Here is a 20258-nt window from a genome sequence, read left to right as displayed (position 1 = left end):
ATCTTTTGGGACATTATTGAATATACTCATTAGCTAAGTGTAGTGGAATGACTAGAAACTAAGTACTGAAGTTGTATATTCCTTGTGCCGCTACCTCAAAAGTAAAAAAGAAAATGGGATCATTGAAATGATAAATGGAAACTAATTTAGACAACAAAGGAGTTGAAATATATACGATACATTAAAAGCTACCAAATACCGCTTATCAAAGAGTCAAATGGCTTTATCATATTTTTACTTCAAAACATTGGTAAATATGAATATAAAGGTGCATCATGAAGAGAAAATGTACAATCATTACTGTTAAAAATGTAAAAATGCCATTATGTTTGTATTGTACACAAGTGAATACACTTAAGAAAAACATTGTATGACATTTACATGAGTTTTCAGGACAAACTATAGACATTCACTACAAGGCACATTCTCTGCATCAAATGTGTCCTCTTGACCTTTGTTACAATTTGTTTTTCATCACTTCAACTCTCTAGTTCAGTACTAAAAATCAAGATTCCATTTTTTTTCAAACAGCGATATTGAAAGATAACAGTATTGATTCATATTGGTTGAAATCGTGTGCACCATATTCTCTGTATCCCATGTGTCATTCCATAGGCACCAACAGATAAAATGACACTGTGTTTCTGTAATACAGCTATAGCATTTCAAAGCTAACTCATTCATCCTTGAAGACGCACGGTCAGAAATCAATAAGTGGGCATCATTCAATAAATCTTCACCCGGTTGAGGTTGACAGCGTCATCCATCCCACTTCCTCGTACGTAGTTGTTATATTGGAGTAGAGTATAGACAAGAGTTTAGTCCACGCTCCTGCCACCTCTGCTGTCATGACCTCTGGGAACTCTTCCCCCAAAACCTCCAGGATAACTCTATTAAGAATCTGATGGACACACAAAATGGCCAGTTAAGAGCAAAATGTAGAGTTACTGTCAACTATTTAAATCATTTAATTTCTGGTAGGCACGTCAGGGACGATCACTCACACAAAATAAAATCATTTTCATCTCCTTAACCGACAAAGTCTTATGCTTTAAAAACTATACTAGTTGGACTAAAATCCAATTTTCTGTGACAAAACGACACAAAATTGCATAAAAACTTTAATCGAGGACCTGTGATTGACAAATCTGCCTTAACAAAGGTAGTAAGTTTCAACTGGGATGGACACTCTTGGAGATGTATTCGTTCACAAGATGTTTCTAACTGTGGTTATAGTTTGCACTGTATGGCATCATACAGAACATTGTTTCTTTAGGGTTAGGGTTAGGGTTCTCAGTCTGCCGTCTTTGAAGTCACAAAACAAAAAGTCATAACTATACAGTGGTTGAGAAGCTATTTTGTGCTAATGGCTTCGGAAGCATTTGAGTGTTTCATCTAATGCAGGGGTATCAAACTCAAATTCAGACTGGGACAAAATTTTAAATTGAACAAAGCTGCGGGCCAAGGTTGAACAAATGAACCTTTTAATATGGAACCAAACAAGTGTGTAATACTTGTAATACTGGCGGGCTACCTCTAATATTATTTTGAAATTGCCTTGCGGGCCAGAGTTTGACACCTGTGATCTAAAGTCTCTATGTATGTTCTTTGTACCTACTCACTTTACCTTAAAATACACAGGCTCCACTTTGTGCCGAAGTGAATGGGCCTTGCCAATTTGCTTCAGTAGTGAGGCCATCTTGTCCGGGTTATCCAGGTTCTCCACCAGTGTGTTGATGCTGTTCATGACTCTTCGGGCGTGATTCCTGAGATGGGGACTCTTTTCCAGCTCCTCTGGTTCCTCAATGTTCTTGAACTTGCTAAAGTATTGCTTGGATGAAGGGAAGTTAACAAAAAGCCTGTCAGGAATGAGAGATGAATGGGAAAAGTAAGTATGAGGGTGTGGAGCGCCTCTAATCTCTTGCCATCTCACCTGCACCAGCTTGTTGGCTGTGTGGAAGACACACTAACATTTAATGGAACATAACTCTCGCTGTGCTCTCTTTGTACTTGTGTCACGCGGCATTCTGGCTTACTTCCACATTCCAAAAACATGTATGTTAGTTTCCTTGAAAACCTCTACTGTGAGTTGGTAGTTTGTCTAAATGTCTCCTGTGATTGATAGGCAACCACGAAAAATCCCACACAAAATCAGATCAGATTGGCTCCAATTTAACACATTAGCCAACGTCGGTAAATGGGTTCACGGATGTTTATAGGAAATGTTAATTACATTTCAAAATACAACGTGCAATCTGAATTGACCCACAGTGTGAATAGTGCAGAAATGAACTCATCATACTGTATATCAATATCTAATCTCTTCAGGCTGTTGCTGATAGTGATATTTCATTAAAACAGAGGTCATACAAATGATAAACAAATGTTTCACTTGGCATCAATATTATATTCCTCACATTTATCCAAATTTTTGGCCTTTTATTGCAGATCCCGGATCACACAAGTTTTTATTTATTTTTTAAACTCAACCTTTCCTACACCCTGGGGCAAATGGAGAAGTAAGGAAAGGGTGTCTAAAAATTTACCCCCTGCCACTCAGTCAAGCATCTCATAATCTAATAGTGACATCCTGTTCCATTTGCTTTTACCAAACACACATCTATCCATCCATTTTCCATTTCGCTTATCCCTACTAGTGTCGCAGGCGTGTAACAGCCTAGCCCACCTATCTTCGGGCGAGAGGTGGGTTACACCCTGAACCGGTCACCAGCCAAACCGCAGGGCACATATATACAAACAGCCATTCATATTCACAATTACAGCCAATTTAGACTTAAATTAGCCTAACATGCATGTTTTTTGGGATGTGGGAGAAAACCAGAGTTGGCAGAGAAAATCCATGCGGGCATGGGGAGAACAAGCAAACTACAGACAGGCGTGCCACCTTTTACCTGACAACTACTACTAATCAACTTTTCAAAGAGACAACTGCCTCTTCAAGATGTTCATTTGTGAATAGAAACTCCTGTAAAGCAAAGAAGATGAATGTTGAGGTCGATTTAAATGGAGGGCCTCTATAAGTATTCCAATTTGACTCTTAGATTCTAATGAGGGACCTTGAATTAATCTTTCGCGCTCGGCATTGCACCACCTGTGGTTGCATATAAATAGCCTCATTAGTATTTTGTATGGACATTGCAGTCTTAAGCCTTTGTTATCTATTCTTCAAGATGAACCAAGATATTATCTGCAACGTGAAAGAGCATACGGGCAATTTAAAAGCTTAAAAGTCTACTATGAGGTTTGATGGAGAAGACTCTCAGAACCAAAAAGGAAATTTCTCACGGTCACGCTTATCGATTAGGATTGATTTCAAGGTAGGAATGTATGGAACGTGGTGGAAAAACATATATTTTAATCGAAGATGAATAATGCAGTATCTGGGACTGACCCACTGGCTACATTAGGTACACTATGCGCATTCCAAGATTATACAGTATATATTGCGGTCCATCTGATAGCAAAGTAAACCAAAGCAGATTTACTGTATATAGCTCATTTCATACATAAGGTAACTCAATGTGATAATGATGATAAAAAGGATTTGAATGAAAAGAAATAAAACATTTAAAACTGTGAAGAAACAAAAAATGACGGGAAAAATGCATATACTGTATATATATATATATATATATATAATATATATATATATATATACACACACCCATCTATTTTCTTAGCTGCTTATCGTCACGAGGGTCGCTGGAGTGCTGGAGCCTATCCCAGTTGTCAACGGGCAGGAGGTAGGGTGCACCCTGAACCGGTTGCCAACCTATCGCAGGCCACATGTAGACAGACAACTCACTCTCACAAACACACCCAGGGGCTATTTAGAGTGCTGAATTAATGTTGCATGTTTTTGGGATGTGGGAGGAAAGCGAAGCATCCTGAGAAAACTCATGCAGGCCTGGGGAGAACATGCAAACTCCACACAGGCGAGTCTGGGATTGAAAGTACAATTTAAAAACAGAAAGTAAATATTAAAATTGGAAATACTCTCAAAAGCATGAGTAAAACGAAGAGTTTTCAACCTGGATTTAAAAACATTCACAGCTGGGGCTGACATCACCTCTATTGGCAACTTATTCCATTTGTGTACAGTATGATAGCTAAATCCTGATTCACCATGTTTGCCTTGGACTCTGCGCTCCACTATTTGACCTGAGTCTCTCGATCTCAGAGCTCTACTAGGTTTGTGTTCTGTGAACATTTCTTTCATGTATTCAGGACCTAAACCCTTTAGTGATTTATAGACAAGTAGCAGAACATTTAAATCTATTCTAAAACTGACTGGAAGCCAGTGTAAAGACTTGAGAATTGGAGTTATATGCTCTGACCACTTTCATCTGGTAAGAACCTGAGCTGCAACATTCTGAACGAGCTGCGGCTATTTAATTCTCTTTTTAGGGAGCCCAGTCAGAAGACCATTACAATAGTCAAGTCTACTTGAGATAAAAGCATGGATGAGCTTTTCCTTGTCTGCTAGATATCTTCTTCAGATCGTGAAAGGCAGTTTTAGTAATTGATGTGATATGACTGTTGTAGGTCACATCGGAATCTATCAGAACGTTAAGGTTTTGGACTTGGTCTTTGCTTTTTAAAGATAGTGAGTCCAGATATTTACGTCATTGCCATTTGTTGAGATTGAGCACTTCCAATGATTACAAAATAGCTCCTTTCCTCCAGATAGGACCTAAACCATTAAAGGACCGTTCCATTTAGTCCTGCCCACGTTTTCAACCTGTTCAGGAGGATATCATATCATCTACTGTATCAAAAGCCACACGGAGATCCAACAAGACCAAAATTGATGCATTTCCTGAGTCAGTATTCAACCTTATATCATTTAGCGCTTTGATAAGAGGAGATTCTGTACTGTGATGAGTTCAGAAACCTGACTGAAATTTGTCAATAGGCCAATTTAAATTCAAGAAATTGCTGAGTTCATTAAAAACAACTTTATCAACAAAGTTGGCTATGATAAGAAGATTTGAGATAGGTCTATAGCTTGCGAACACGGAATCGTCCAGTGATCCGATGATGAAAATATATTTTATTTGGCTGACACTGTTTGAATGGTATTAATTTTAAGATTTCAAATTACTTTGGGCTTGCTGTTTTTAAAGGTTCTGCCTCACGCTTGTGGCACAGTAACCAAAATGTGCTGTAACATTCCTTCGTATAATGTAGTGCACTTACACACAATCCCAAAACACAGTCCCAATAGTACATAAACGAATACCTCTCTGACAGTGCCTATTCAGTTTTTAGTTTATACAGAGGGATTTTTGATTCCTCTAATTTTATGGGTCTCATTAATTGGCATGTATGTATTTATGTGCTTAGGGAATGTTCCACAGAGTGTTTTTATGGAGGATCCCTTTTTCAACCAATATCCACTCATCTGTAAGCAATGGACGACTAAATGTGACTGGGAGGAGTTACATGCCCTGCATTCCATCTGAAGTTCCTTTAAACTTTCACCTCACGCAACAGATTCGGTTTGAAGATACTGTATGTAGCATCATGAATTAATGAATTATCACTTCATAAAAATCTTCATCAAAAAGCGTTGACAAGCCTGCTGTATTTCCTCCACTGATTCCATTTACCCAGAGAAGAGACAACAACGACAGCTGTGAAGCCTTCAAGATTAAACCGTAGCAGATTGCATGGTCACCACACTTGGATGAAGTAGAAGTTTACATGGTGCCTTAACAATATTTAGTGATGCAGATATGAAAGAAAACAGGTTTGACCCTTAAAAGAGGGGGGTTGTGCAGGTCTGACTGCTTGTGATATGAGCCACCATGGGATGCCTGGCATTCAAAAGATGACGTGTTTCAAGGGAGGGAGCACTTTGAGAGCCAAGGGTGTCTGACTGATGGATTATTGTTTATCCCTTTTGCTCGACTATTTGATGAGTAGGATTATGTGCAAGGTGGAAAGTGAGACTATTACAACAAAATCATGACTGGCTGTGGTACTTTGCACATCAAGTAAAAGTTCCTCTCCTGGCATGTTACATACAATATCAGAGATTTTGGATCGTCTCAATTATTCTTGTCAGATACATTCCAAAATGGCCGTTAAGGAACTATAGTAATAGACTGGCAGCGATGTAAAAAAATAAATAAAAGTAAATAAATCAATGAATTATTGTGGTAAACATGAATGAAATGATCAATATGTTTTCTGTGATTTTCCAAGAATACAATGACAAATCATTTGTCACACAAATATTACATAGACTTCCTTATCTTTTTTGTTGTTGTTGTAAACATAACACGAGAGAGTAAAACTAAATACCTGATGAGTATGGCCACTCCAGCATCATCACAGTTCTGGTAGACTTTTACCCATGAGTCCAGAATCATCACCTTGTCCTTGTCGGTCAGTGGACTTGGTCGCTCCACGTTGTCCACCTCTCCCTCTCCCTGCATCCTCTCCATCTAGTAACATTTTTGATTAGTGCATGACACATGCAGAAGGCAGGGCAAAATGTGTCCTCCACCCCAAAATTACAATAATAATAAAAAAAGTCGAATGCTACCTTTTTTTTTGTCTTGGCTCTTTTGTAATGATGCGAGAGAGGTGGAGAAAGCTGCTTTCCTTTCTCTCTTTGCCCAATAAGAATCCTTGATCTCCAGCCCCGAATCTCTGCTGAGTGGTAGTGTGAGTTAAGAGGAGGTTGCAACAAAATACAAGAAACACACGCAGCGAACGAGGAGGAGCTTCTGTACTCCCTCTTTCACACGCTCCCTCTCCTCCTCCCTTCTCACTTTTATAAGTGCTGTTTGATGAAAACATGATGAGATAGAAGTTTGAAAAAAATATAATCCAATGTGAGATTAAGACCTCTAAAAACGATAAAGGCGCATATTGCAACCTGTATTTGCACTATTTCGATTCTTAACTGTTCAGGAGATTAACCTGCAATCATGTGAAATTGCACACAAAGCCTGACCAACATAAGGGTAAAAGCACACCAATGGGTGCAAATTAAACAGAATGACGTCAGTGAGAAATAGGACAGACACTCATTCATTTTGATTTTGTTCTTTGTTACAAACTGCGTCACAGCATGGTCTCAATCTGTTCCTCACCCCCAAAACAACCCCTAGACAGCCCATCATGCCCCCTTTGAAATGTATACCATTCATCCTGGCTCTGAGCCTGTGACAAAGATTATCCACTGGAAAAGGGTATATCTTGGTTTTGTTGTCACAGCTGAGAACGTGCTCTGATTTCATTGCTGGTCGATTAAGGATCACCAATCAGTTGAGATTTAGTCCAGGGCCACCTGTTGAGCGAAACAATTGTTTAATTCAATTTTCAGTGCCTTTACTGGGGAGCCACAATGTGTCTGCATAAAGTGTGAACAATGTACACGCACGGGTTAAACATTGACAATCGTGTCATTAATGATCAAGCTGGTCAAAAAAAAAGAGGAAAAAGCAGCAAGAATGTTGTGTTTACAGGGCACTGCCAGCCTTGTGCCACCATTTCGCCATTGTTTATCAAACCAACATTTTTTGTAGATGTCACCATTTGATTTAGTTGCAGCACCATAAGATAGCTTGGAAGAGAATCTGATTATTGATTGAAATCATGCACACAATGTCAGACCAAGTCAACTAATGTATGATAGCTATAAAATTGAGCTCAAATACAGACCAGAAAACGACACGGTGGAACAACTGTGAGAGCCTTGGTCTCAAAGTTCTGGGAATCGGGATACAAATCGCGGCCCCGCCCGTGTGGTGTTTGCATGTTGGGGTTTTCTCGCAGTTTCCTCTCTATCCCAAATACATGCAACATTAACTGGACACTCTAAATTGCCGCTAGGTGTAATTGTGAGTGCGACTGTTGTCTATCTTTATGTGCCCTGCGATTGGCTGGCAACCAGTTTAGGCTGTTCCCTGCCTCCTGCCCATTGACAGCTGGGATTGGTTCCAACTTTACCGGGACCCTCGTGAGCATAAGCGGTTAAGAAAATGGATGGATGGATGTATTTCCGCCGATTCACCATGTTAAACAAAAGATGCACCGACAATTTTCTCCAAATCTTAGAAAGCCAGTGTCACACAAACACCTTCGCGTTATGTCAGACAGGGAGTCGTAAAGTTTGTCCTAAAGCAGATTCCGTAGTACAAAAATGTCGGCAGCTGTTTGAACCAGCGGCACGCCACCTGACATGGTCAGGTATCAGTCAGCGATTGAACACAACAAGACGTTGTAGAACATTTCAAGTGATGCATAACGGTTCCGTGCTATGGCTTTCTTACGTTTATAACAAGTTGAAAGCTGTATTTTCGATTAGTACAATTTAAGCTAACAGTCGATAACGAACGAGCAGCTAGCACGACAGCTAACGGCAACGTCACCAGAACGGAACGAAAATAAGAGTTTTCACCCAAACTCCAGTCAGAACGCCTGTTAGTCGACGAAGTAACACCAGCCTTAGCACAATGAACGTCGCAAAAAGTGGTTATCGTGTTTTCTCGGCAAACTCCTCCGTAGCATGTACAGAGCTGGCCAAGAAGATAACAGAGTAAGAATATTGTTGTAATTTATCAGGATACTACATCGATCGTAATGCATGCTCAAATATGAAATATAGCGTATGTTTCCATTTTGTGTCAACCTCACTGGTCTTTGACCAGTTGTTTACAACCGTTTCAACAGCACTACATATAATGCGGAATGGTTGGAGTGTAACTATTTTCGTTGACAATTTGTCAATGAAGCCTGTCGTTACTCATACAATTACTGATCGCTCTACTAACTCCCAACTGCGAACGCTTTGAAAGACCACTCTGTGTGTGCAACACTAATGCTGAAGATTTTTTTAAGTTTTGTTTTTACTCATCAGGCGACTTGGAGTTGAGTTGGGAAAGTCTGTTGTCTTTCAAGAGTCTAATAGTGGTAAGAGAACACAAAAACCTGCCAACTCAGTGTATTTGTTACAGTGCACCCCAAAGGAATGCAGTGACATTCATGATTTCCACAAAGCTTTTTTATCTCTTCTTTGTGGATACTCCAGTGTTAGAGTTAGCTCATTGTAGATGGCACTTGTATACATTGAGAATTTCCATTTGTAAGTACAGTAGTTTGAGTTTGGCTATTAAAAAAAGCAGTTCAAGTGTTTTTTGTATATATTATTTACAGCAAGATCAATTCCTCTGTAAATGAGGCCCATTTCAGTGCATTTGTTATTTAATAGCGCATTGTAATATTGTAAGCCCTTACAAGTTTGTGGATGCACTGCTTTTTCAGGTCAACTATATCCCATAAGTGAGGTGTATAATATGCCTTCTTGTTTTTTTTTTTTTTTTTTTAAATATATTTTCTTGTGTGCAGAGACAAGGGTGGATGTTAAAGAATCTGTTCGTGGACAAACGATCTTCATCATCCAGACCATACCAAGGTGAGGTTGGACACATATGCAGACTGAAAAATTCATATTCCAGCCATTGCTGAAATTCATTTAATTTTCTGATTACATTTTCATTTTACTCCAAGCAGAGATGTCAACACAGCAATCATGGAGCTACTGGTCATGGCCTACGCCCTGAAGACCTCTTGTGCAAAGAACATCATTGGGGTGATCCCGTACTTCCCCTACAGCAAACAGTGCAAGATGAGAAAAAGGGGCTCCATAGTATGTAAGCTGTTAGCGTCCATGTTGGCTAAAGCAGGTAATGAACTTCTTTTTCGCCTTTTTCGCTGATATACCGACAGCAAGAATGAATTTCCCATCAGCAATTAAAATTTCATCAATGTTTATTTTACTGTGAAGGGCTAACACACATCATCACCATGGATTTGCATCAGAAAGAAATCCAGGGTTTCTTTTCTTTTCCGGTGGATAATTTGCGGGCCTCCCCATTCCTGATCCAGTACATTCAAGAGGAGGTGATAATTCCAGCCAAGCTAACATGTTGGCAACTGAATAATATTGCAATGTATAGGGTCTGTTTAAACAATGAAGATGTGACATTTTTTATTCTATGCCTATAGATTCCAGATTACAGGAACGCCATCATTGTGGCCAAATCCCCAGCAGCAGCCAAGAGGTAAAATCACGGGGAATATAACGATATCTATATCTCACTGTTAGGTTTTGTCATGATATTATTCTAATGAGAGGATAATTATTTTGGTATTCCAGGAGACCCATGATACAGGTTGTGCGGAGAGACACATGCAGAAAAAAACGAAAAGACCCATTTGTCTTGCGGGCTGTCACCTTCTCAATAGGCTATATAAGTCAATTCTGGGCATTTTATTTTTCTGAAGGGTTTTTTTTTTTTTGTCTCAGAAGTGTTTGAATCTTCCTGCTGCTAAATGTTTTCACCTGTTCACCAGATGTGCAGTAGTGATCATCAGCGTTTTAGGCATGTGATATACTAAAGAATCCTGGTTAACCGGCATTAGCAACGGACCTCAATATTTCAGTATGTGACCAATATTGAGGAAATACCGAAGACGAATCCAATTTTAAAGCTGGGAGACAAAACATGGCTTTTATTGCACAATGAGAGCAATGCACTGATATCTAAAATGGAAGCACGTATCTGACAAAGAGGGACATATATACACACAGTGGAACCTCGCTAAAATATAAAATATAGATCTCGGATATCGGCTAAAACGGATTGTCTGGACAAAACAACGTGTCCAAAAATAATTTCCATTTGTCACTGAAACTGCCATAAAGGCAGGAGTAGAGCTATTGTAGTAGCATATCTAGCATCGTGCTCTGAGCCAGCTAACATGGCTCGCTGCGTTGTTAATACAAAGAGTAATTTAACACACAAGTCTCTGGATTTGCTATTTTTATTACAGTAATTAGTAGTTTATTGTCCAATCATTTATCTGTGACAGAGTTTATACATATTTAATATTAAGTGAAGACTCTAAATTGCCCGGATTTACAAATATGAGTCCGAATGGTTCTTTGTTTATATGTGCTCTGTGATTGGCTGGGGACCACTTCAGCGTGTCCCCTGCCCCTCAACCAGAGTTGTCTGTGATAGCCTCCAGCATGCCCCCCAACCCTAATGATGATAATAGGTACGGTAACTTAATGAATGGACATATTAGCCATCCATTTCCCAAGCTGCTTATCCTCACTCGGGTCTCGGGCATGCCAAAGCCTATCTCAGCTAACTTTGGGCGAAAGGCATACTACAGCCTGAACTGGTCGCCAGTCAGTCACAGGGCAACACAGACAAACTTTCACTGAGTGGGAACTGAACCCACCTTGCCTGCACCAAAGTCAGGCGAGTGTAGCACTACACTGTTAGTGACCTGAAAAGATAATATTGCATTTTATTACATGGACAGTAAGGAGTGCTCTGTGTTCTCTGATTCTTCTAGAGCTCAGTCCTATGCAGAGCGCTTGCGTTTGGGTCTGGCTGTGATTCATGGGGAGGCTCAGTGTTCTGAGTCTGACATGGCTGACGGAAGGCATTCACCGCCATGTGTGCGCAACACCACAGGGCACACGGGATTAGAGCTGCCTTGTAAGAGAGCTGTTTTTTAAATTGGTGTTTTTAGTTGTATTTTCACAGTTTCTGTCCTGACTTTGTTGCTTGGATGAACCCTGAAGGAGCACATTGTTTCCTCTTGTGGAATAAGAGATTTCTGTCTATATATTAATTTCTCCCAGCCTTCTGTTCATTTTCTATGCATGAATCAATAGATTTTATTTTTAGGGTGTTTTCTACTCGTGCCATTAATCATACAGAAAGACAGAGGTTATGTGTTTTTGCATGCTTTGATCCCTGAAGTATTCCAGTTACTTAGTGCAACTTTTAACTACTTAAAAAAAACACAAAATTTAATTGTCCGCCCACTGCTGCGTGCAGTTGTAATCTAATTATGTGAAGGAAGAAAACCTACATGATTTTTTTCAAGTGTGGTTGACAGTTCAAAACGCTGACAGGGATTTTCAAATGAAAAGTGCTTACAGCCTAATGTTGTTGCATTTTATGCATTAACTCTCCTTTCTTCCATTAAAGTGCAATTCCTAACTGCTCTCTGGAATAGCATATTTATACAGTTAGCCCTTGATCAAGTAGATTATTTTTTTTGGGTGGTGGGGTACATTTATTACTATGCATTTATTTTTATTTAAAGAATAGTTTTGAAATGAAAGCTATTACATATTGTAAAAAAGTAGTCCAATAAAAATGTTTTTCCCCAATAGCAGGAATAATTGAGTTTAGTAATCATGATTACAATATTGATCAAAGTAATCGTGATTATTATTTTGGCCTAATCGTGCAGCCATAATTTGTAGTATAAATTTGAGTTAGCCGAGGTTAACATACTAAACAGCTCACTGGTTGCATGGACTATGCATGGATGTCTATGGATTTCTTCATTTGTAGTGATTTATATTCATTTATATACTGTAGTATCTGGCCAACATAGGAGTCTGACAAAAAAAAAATAAAATGGTTGTCATTCGCAAATGACTCCAAAAAACAACTCCCTTATTTCATCGAAATAATTCTATTTTTACGTGTGTTTTTTGCTTATCATTGACTTAAAAAATCCTCTGGAGAATCAATTGTTGAATTCCACACAAACATATAAGCAAAAAATATTGACTGAACAAACTTTTGTCAAATGTTCATTCTGCAAGAGGATTTTCCAAGTCTCATGTGTTTGTGAAATATTTGTGTTTAACGTGGTGTTTATTTGTTGGCAATAGCAGGCAAACAACAAGCTCCGTTCCCTGGCATAGAGCTTCCAAGTACGAGCGTAAACGTGACCTATATCTAACTATGAAATGGTTCCTCTTCAAATTGTTTCTCAGTTGTTCGTGCATGTGCCGACAAAGGGTTTGTGTCACATCCTGGAAAAATTGTCTGGAATGAAGAAGGGCAACAAAAGACCAGACTTTTCCTGTTCTAGGTCAGTTAGATTACCAAAATTATTTTTATTTGCTATATATTAGAATAATTAGATTTTTTTTAATGTCTCATTACTTTTTTCCAAGTCAGAATTTCACATACATTTCATTAGTATTTGGTACCATTTCTTTTAATCTACGAGACTTGGGTAAAACGTTTATATAATATTCAAACGTGGCTATCGTTGCATAGGCATTTCAAAATATTTTGCAGAAATGTTGGCCCATTCCGTCTGAGAGAACTGGTATCACTGAGCTAAATTTGTAGGCCGCCTTGCTTGCACATATTTTTCAGGCCTGTCCATGGGTTTTAATGGTATTGAGAGCACGGTTTTGTAATGGCCACTCCAAAATATTGGCTTTGTCTTGCAGCCACTTTGTAAACAGTTTGACAGTATGATGCAGGTCATTGTCTATTTGAAACACCCATTTGCACCCAAACTTTAACGTCCTGGCTGATGTCTTGAGATATGTCTGCATTATTTTCACATTAGGTTTGTCATGATACCAACCATTTTCTGAAATGCACCAGTCCCACCTGAAGCAAAACAACATTACAAGATGATACCCCCCCCCTGTATTTCAATTATAATTTCATGACAACACAAGACATATCTCCAAAAACTAAAGTATTTGTCCCTTTTTGCATTCGCAAACTGATTTGGTTTTTTAGTGTTTATTTTGGATTAATGGCTTCTTCGTGGCAAAGTGATTTTCCAGCCCATGTCGGTACAGTACTCGTTTGACTTTGAATCATTACACACTCTTGTCATCTTCAAGCAATATCTTAGGAAGGTCTTTGCTTTTTTTTTTTTTTTTTTTTTTTTTTTTTTTTGAGATGCATATTCCGGACCAGTCCATAATCATCTCTGGGACAGAGGACCCATTTCCTTCCTTAGTGCCATGATGGCTGGATATTCTCATGGTATTTATATGTCTGAAAATTGTTTGAACAGGTTAATATAGTTCCTTCACGTGTCTGGAAATTACACCCAAGAATGAACCACACTTTTGCAAGTCCACAGTTCTTTATCATATGTTATGTGGTTTGTTTTTTTTCAAATACATCCTCAGGTATGCCTCTAATTAACTCAAATGTTGATAAACCTCAGGTGCCTACAAAGAAATTACATCATCATCTGGGTTTTCCAGATTTTTGTTTAAAGGGATAGTGATGTTCCAGTAAATAAACTTCTGACTTTGAATAAAGTAATGGAAAATTGTCTAAATATATATTTATATATTGTATAAATATATATTTATAATCAATATATCTCAGTATTCTGGCATTTTATAAATATAATTTTGTAATCCTAATTGACCTACAACAGGAAAGCTTTAGTCTGATTTCCTGTCAGTGAGGAAAAAATAGCTTTTTTTTTTTTTTTCCATGAAGTGTACGTAAACATCTGATTTCAACTGTATCAGCCGTTTATATGGCCCATTTTGAGTTGGACAAAATTACTGCACCTCACCTCTGTTTCCAGACAGCTAGTTCTACAAGATGGCCCAAACCTTCTTTGTTTTGTAGTGTTCTGATTTTATTTTCCACAAATCAAACCAGAACCGCGCCAAACATCTTTAATATTCTTTTATTCTTGACTGAAATATCTGGACTCATCTTGCCAATCAGCACACGTTGCATCCTTGTAAAATCTGCTCTTTCGGGAAATCTGATTAACATTTTGCTTTTCCAACTGCATGTGATCAGACCAATGAAGCATGCTTTGCTAACTTAAAATGTCTTCTGCAGGAAGAAGAAATCTTAAGAACTACCTGTTTGATTAATATCCTTAAACTCAGTTTTATTTACTGGCTTACTGAAATACCTTTTGTTTGTTTGTGTAGAATTGTGAAGCTTGACTCTGCTTTTTCAAGCAGTTAAAAGATTGATCTCAGGTTTCAAAGTATCATAGCAAGTCAAGAATTTCACAGAAGTGTGTTAACTGCTAACATGCCTATCATTGTTTTTAAAAGTGTTGACTGACTGATGCTGTGTTGCCTCATGGTATTCAGTAGTGTTGCACAAGGCATGCACCTGCTCTGTATTCTTCCTGAAACTTTTCCTCTTAAAATTGGCTTGGCTGGCTGATTGTCTCCTTCAACCCTTGAAATAATAAAAAAGCATTTACATGGCCAACAATCCTCGCAATGCAGTTCTATCTGACGAAAGAAAATGCTGTTTGAATTATTTGCGATGCAATGCCAACATCGCTTTTACTACGTTGTGACATGATGAGTGAAACATGGCACAACGGAACACAAGTTGAACTAAATTAAATGCACATTTGTGTGTGTGTTCGTTTGTATGTTGTGAAAGTTGATGGTGGTTGGTTCAACTGACCCAACTGAACTTGAAATGACAAGTTCAGCTAAAACAAAGGCTTATTGTTGGGATTTGATTGCTATTTTCATCCAAAACAATCTCAAATCGCCTGTGATTGGCAGGTGAAATGCATTGTGATTATTGTGTGCATGTATGCAAATATTTGCTGGAAGCAGTGATGTTGAACTGGTGTTTGACCCATAAGAATGACAAGCGTGAATGAAGAAACCCTCAGCAGTGGTTGCCATACACTCTTGTCCAGTGTCAAATAAGTTTCTCTGGTGCCTACTTATTCATATGCACACTAATGTATGCATATGTGACGAACTGCCAAAGGCAGTTGAGCTGCTGGCTTCCGATTGGGTATCCTGGGCAGAAAACCCTCTCGATTCTTTGCATGGCATGTGCTCTACATTTTCACATTTAAGACAAACACAAGGGGTAGGTGGGGTAGAATGGGGGGAAGAATTCTAAAAGGTTACATCAATAACATTCTAATGCCAAATTAAAGTTAAGACATCTCTGAGTTGTCAAGTGCACATATTGTATATATTAATCCACTACTACGTAGCAATTTGGCACAATGATTTTCCTGAAAAGCAAACTATTTTCTCAACCCATTTTACCCAATCTATTGAGAATGATTTGTGATCTGGCAAAATGCAGAATCTGCCGCGGTGCTAACACAAACTGGTTTCCTTTTCAGTGATGATGGCCAAGGAGAAACCTCCCATTACTGTTGTTGGGGACGTGGGGGGAAGAATTGCCATCATTGTGGTAAGACGTTACTACAGTGCGTTGTTGATTGTATCCCACCAGGGGATACATTTGACTGTCCGCCACTTAGATTCTTGTCATACCCTACACCAAAATATGAAAACAAATATTTTGTGTAATGTGTTAACATTGATCACTTTACTTGGTATCAAGTTATTTAAGGGTACTGACTAGCACACTATTCACTATATTTGGTCAATACTGGTCATGTACTTGCGCTTGCTTATTTGTTGTGAATTACTAATACTCTAGTCTTCTCATCTACATTCACTATTTTGTTTTATTTATTCCTCCCATGTGAAAAAGAATTTCATAGGAAACTGTTCCTTTCAAACTGGACTCAAGTTCAAGAATTTCACATAAAAAACGTCTTGCTGTAAGACTGCAAAAATGGCACACACGACAATGAACATGCTATATTTTGCCCCAAAAGAATTGGTGTGATGATCATTTCGGTAGCTTTAATGTAACTCCATAGTTGTCTGTGTGTACTAGATATACACTCTAATATGATAAGATATAAAGTCAAACAGATGTTTCTCTGTGAAATGAATCACTGTGTGGTTTGAGACCCGTGATGACTTCTTTCGGTGAAAGTGTTTGGGTATCCTTTTTCACATGATTTATAGAAAAACTCACAATTCCGTGTGGAATTTGCCAAACCACTCAGACTTGATGTGTCTATTTTGTGTCCTAATGACATGGTTGTTTCTCCACGTCTTCCTGTTGAGTTTTCCAAAAGGGATAGGGGTAATTCAAAATTGTTTTCCGTTGTTGCTTAGCATGGCTGGCAGGTTTGTTTTACAGCAAAAAGGCAACTGAATATTTCAGTTTTCTTCCATTGTAGGTTAGCAACAAAGGTGTTAAATTGCTAACCCTCACTAACATGCCGCCAATGGTATATATAAACTGGGTCATTGCATTGACAAACAATGGTGTGGTTATTCTGTAACCAATCATACGCATCAGTTTCACCATGGAGAATTGGGGGATCACTTGATTTCCATCTGGACATTTCTGCTTTGATGCCGTGGCTTTTGATGTGGGATCCCACGGGGAGATTTTGACCAGCTAAATCAACCTTTCGCCAGCATGCCAAATGTGAGAATCTGTAACCTCGCATTTCAGCTTGACATTACCGATGTGGCAATGGGGCACCATACTTGCCGGTGTTGTGTTGATGAAGTAGATTCAGTATGTCCAAATGTGAATACAATCGTACTGTATTTTTGAGTCAATTCATAAGTAATTTTGTTTTTAAGAGTTAATGTCACACTAGCTGTTTTCCTCGTTTTTTACATAAAGTATTTCAGTCATCTACAGTAAAGATAATTTATGGATTGAAAAGTTAGCTCTTTTCAAACTGCACTGAACTGAAACTGCAAGAATTAGGCTCTCCAAAACCGAACTATTCCTTAAGCTTTGGGGACGGGGGTGATTGCAGCTTTAAGATCCACTTATTCCTGACTGTTGTTTCCCAGGACGACATCATAGACGATGTAGGAGATTTTGTAGCAGCCGCTGAGATCCTGAAAGAGAGAGGCGCTTATAAAATTTACATCATGGCCACACACGGATTACTCTCCGCTGATGCCCCACGTCTTATTGACGAATCAGCCATTGATGAGGTGAGAACAAGTGTTTATTAATGTGTATTCTTAGCATTGTTGAAACATCGCTAGTAAACACAGTATGAAGGGATATTTAAATTTGAATATCGTGAAAAGGTTCAATATGCAATACAGTGCACATTGTGCTTCTTTTCATCAACACTTTTCAATTTGGGTGTTACGCTACATGAAGTTTCAATATTTTACACCATGTGTAATGAATTGATAGAACAAATGGGTAGGTGCACCAGTAGTTTGCCTTATCACTCAGCATCCTATATAGTCAACAACAGCAACAATTCAAATGGATTTACATGACAGATTAAATCCACTGGTAGAAGTTAATTTCCCATCTTTCAACGGAGATGACTTGGAAATTTATAACAACTCGCAAATGAGTTAGATGCGTTAACAGTACATTGTTAATAAGTATTTGTCGTGTATTTCAGGTGGTGGTGACCAACACAGTCCCCCACGAAGTACAGAAGCTCCAGTGTCCAAAAATCAAGACCGTGGACGTCAGTATGATCCTGGCGGAGGCCATCCGCCGGATCCACAATGGAGAGTCCATGGCTTACTTGTTCCGTAATATTGCTGTGGACGATTAATGTAAAGCACAGAGGTGGGTCGAGTGTGATTTTTTTTTTTTTTTTTTTTTTTTTTTTTTTTAAAGGCTTTCCTGCTCCTTCTAGTACACTACTGTGATACAAATTTAAAAATTCCATTGCAACAACTATCTAAATCATTGTCCAAGTGTACATAATTACGTTTCCCCTTTTTTTGGCAACCGAAAAATCTCAAATGGTGTTTAAAAAAAAAAAAAAAAGCTTCGTGATTTTTTTTAATCGTGCCTGAATAAAGATGAAGTATAATTCTTAACTGTAGTGTGTTTTGAAGTTTCAGCTCTTTCTGGAAAATGATTTATTATTGCTGTAATGAAGCATTGCTGTGCTTCATGTCCGATTGCCTATAGAAATAGTAAGACACAGTTCTGTCTCCAAACCTCTTTGTGTTCCTAGCTGTGTTGCACTGTGATTAGCTTTGTTATGAGGCGTGTGGTTTGCGGCCGCCCAAACTTCTACTCATTGCAACCAAATTTGGAGGTTTCTTTTTTTTGCACCATTTATTAGACATTTAATGTCATGTGGCTTATGCTGAGTAACTACAAAAAAGTCTTTGAATTACGCTGCAAAATAATTCAATACAGAGAAATGATATGTTTGTGTTAACTTTTATATAGTTTACTGTCCTCTAACTGTTAAGACTAACACACATTCAATAGCAACTGTTACATCATTGTTCACAAAGCTATTACTCCATTATTATTTTGGTTTACAGCAGCACAGTTTGGACAGTGTTCAGTTTTGAGCTTGTCTGGTGGGTTAACATCGATCTTAGCTTTACTTTCCTGAGTATTTTCATGAGTTGGTATGTGTTGTTTGTGCTCATTTTATGCCTTTTTTTCAACAGTATTTTAAATGTTGGTCCTTGAAGTTAAAACACTTCTGGTGCCATAATCTTGTCAAATCCCATTTTGATGAAATCCCCAAAAGCAATGATCATGTGTTAAATTCAAGCTCAACTATGCTAGCAATGTGGTGTGACTGTTAATTTAATGCAAGCGCCCTGTCTGTGTATCTTCTTAAAAAAAAAAAAAAAATATATATATATATATATATATATATATATAATATATATATATATATATACCATTGACTTCTCATCTACCTCCATCATTAAGTAGGAATTCTGGTTCAGCTCCACCTTCGACTGAATTAGCATTGCAATTGTTAGCATGCTAAGAGGCTAAAATTAAACTTGTACATTTCCATGAGCATTTACCTGGCCTCAGACCGAAACCAGCATGATTTTTAGACTTCACCAAAATGAATACAGAAAACCACTGAATGCCTAGAAGATATCTTTGCTAATGAGAAAGGAAAAAAAATTCTTGGTAGAGATGCAAAAATAATGCAAATATGTAATTACTTACTTACTCTTAGTGTACAGTTAAGTTGACTTGGTTCCCGTTGACCCATGTATGTTATGAAGATGTGCACCTTTTGACCATTTGAAGTTATGCTTCGTCTTGATAATATATATCTATGCTCATCGAGCCCTTTGCTCAGGGACATATACCTTTAATAGCCAATACATATTTTTTCCCCATGTTCCTGATGATGGTTAGATGGGGTGCTTGCTTTTTGCTTTTTTTTTTAACCATTTTTCAAAGTTACTTTTCAATTCATTATTTCTCATCAGCTAAACTGTAATTGCATGTGCTGATTTGCAAGCGGGAAGTTGCTGTAATTAAATAATGTCTTCCCTTTTTTTCCTTTGACTCACTTACAACCTGAATGTTTGCTGTTGTCTGTTCAATAAATACTTTTTTTTAGGGCCATACTGGTGCCTCATTTATTTAAAACTCATTTTAATGTGCCTTTATAATGCGTAGTTCATGTAGTTTTCATTCTAAATTACAGTGTGCCAGACAAGATACATTTTGTTTGAAAAGTGCATATTAGAATATTCAATAGTGTAAAAAAATTGTAAGACAAAAGTGTATCATTGATGGGTCAGCTGGGTGAAGCTAATT

The 20258-nt window shown here is 38.1% G+C and overlaps 2 protein-coding genes across 4 annotated transcripts; one reads left to right on the top strand and one right to left on the bottom strand.

The window, feature by feature from the left end:
• Positions 1–225: 225 nt before the first annotated feature.
• LOC133514602 (cytoglobin-1-like) lies at positions 226–7858 on the bottom strand. Of its 2 annotated transcripts, none has more exons than XM_061846426.1 (6): positions 7699–7858; positions 7178–7324; positions 6575–6684; positions 6331–6473; positions 1628–1859; positions 226–901 (listed from the first exon to the last, which is right to left on the bottom strand). In XM_061846426.1, the coding sequence occupies exons 2-6, from the start codon at positions 7272–7274 to the stop codon at positions 737–739; spliced, it is 747 nt and encodes a 248-aa protein (XP_061702410.1). In that variant the 5' UTR covers positions 7275–7324; positions 7699–7858; the 3' UTR covers positions 226–736. The 2 variants fall into 2 exon arrangements, with proteins under 2 accessions (XP_061702410.1, XP_061702411.1); XM_061846427.1 differs by having other exon boundaries at positions 6575–6681.
• A 311-nt stretch (positions 7859–8169) lies between these two features.
• LOC133514601 (phosphoribosyl pyrophosphate synthase-associated protein 1) lies at positions 8170–18541 on the top strand. Of its 2 annotated transcripts, XM_061846424.1 has the most exons (11): positions 8170–8575; positions 8897–8949; positions 9385–9451; positions 9550–9722; positions 9824–9939; positions 10045–10100; positions 11407–11552; positions 12749–12790; positions 15982–16052; positions 17534–17680; positions 18112–18541. In XM_061846424.1, exons 1-11 carry the CDS (start codon positions 8493–8495, stop codon positions 18268–18270), a joined length of 1113 nt encoding a protein of 370 aa, XP_061702408.1. In that variant the 5' UTR covers positions 8170–8492; the 3' UTR covers positions 18271–18541. The 2 variants fall into 2 exon arrangements, with proteins under 2 accessions (XP_061702408.1, XP_061702409.1); XM_061846425.1 differs by lacking the exon at positions 12749–12790 and having other exon boundaries at positions 8171–8575.
• The last annotated feature ends 1717 nt before the right edge of the window (positions 18542–20258 follow it).

This window comes from Syngnathoides biaculeatus, chromosome 16 (genome assembly GCF_019802595.1).
Source record: "Syngnathoides biaculeatus isolate LvHL_M chromosome 16, ASM1980259v1, whole genome shotgun sequence".
In the NCBI taxonomy this organism is placed as follows: Eukaryota; Metazoa; Chordata; class Actinopteri; order Syngnathiformes; family Syngnathidae; genus Syngnathoides; species Syngnathoides biaculeatus.
The sequence above is the reverse complement of the archived record's forward strand: the minus strand, read 5'-3'. Positions and strand labels throughout refer to the sequence as shown.

Bases quoted from the DNA above. Each gene is read 5' to 3' on its own strand.
- LOC133514602 (XM_061846426.1), bottom strand. From the start codon at position 7,274: ATGAAATCAGAGCACGTTCTCAGCTGTGACAACAAAACCAAGATATAC. The intron at 6,685-7,177 runs GTATACATTTCA...ACTACCACTCAG, and splicing joins GCTCAGAGCCAGGATGAATG to CAGAGATTCGGGGCTGGAGA. The intron at 6,474-6,574 runs GTAGCATTCGAC...AAATGTTACTAG, and splicing joins GAGCCAAGACAAAAAAAAAG to ATGGAGAGGATGCAGGGAGA.
- LOC133514601 (XM_061846424.1), top strand. From the start codon at position 8,493: ATGAACGTCGCAAAAAGTGGTTATCGTGTTTTCTCGGCAAACTCCTCC. The intron at 9,940-10,044 runs GTGATAATTCCA...CTATGCCTATAG, and splicing joins TCCAGTACATTCAAGAGGAG to ATTCCAGATTACAGGAACGC. The intron at 12,791-15,981 runs GTACGAGCGTAA...TTTCCTTTTCAG, and splicing joins CCCTGGCATAGAGCTTCCAA to TGATGATGGCCAAGGAGAAA.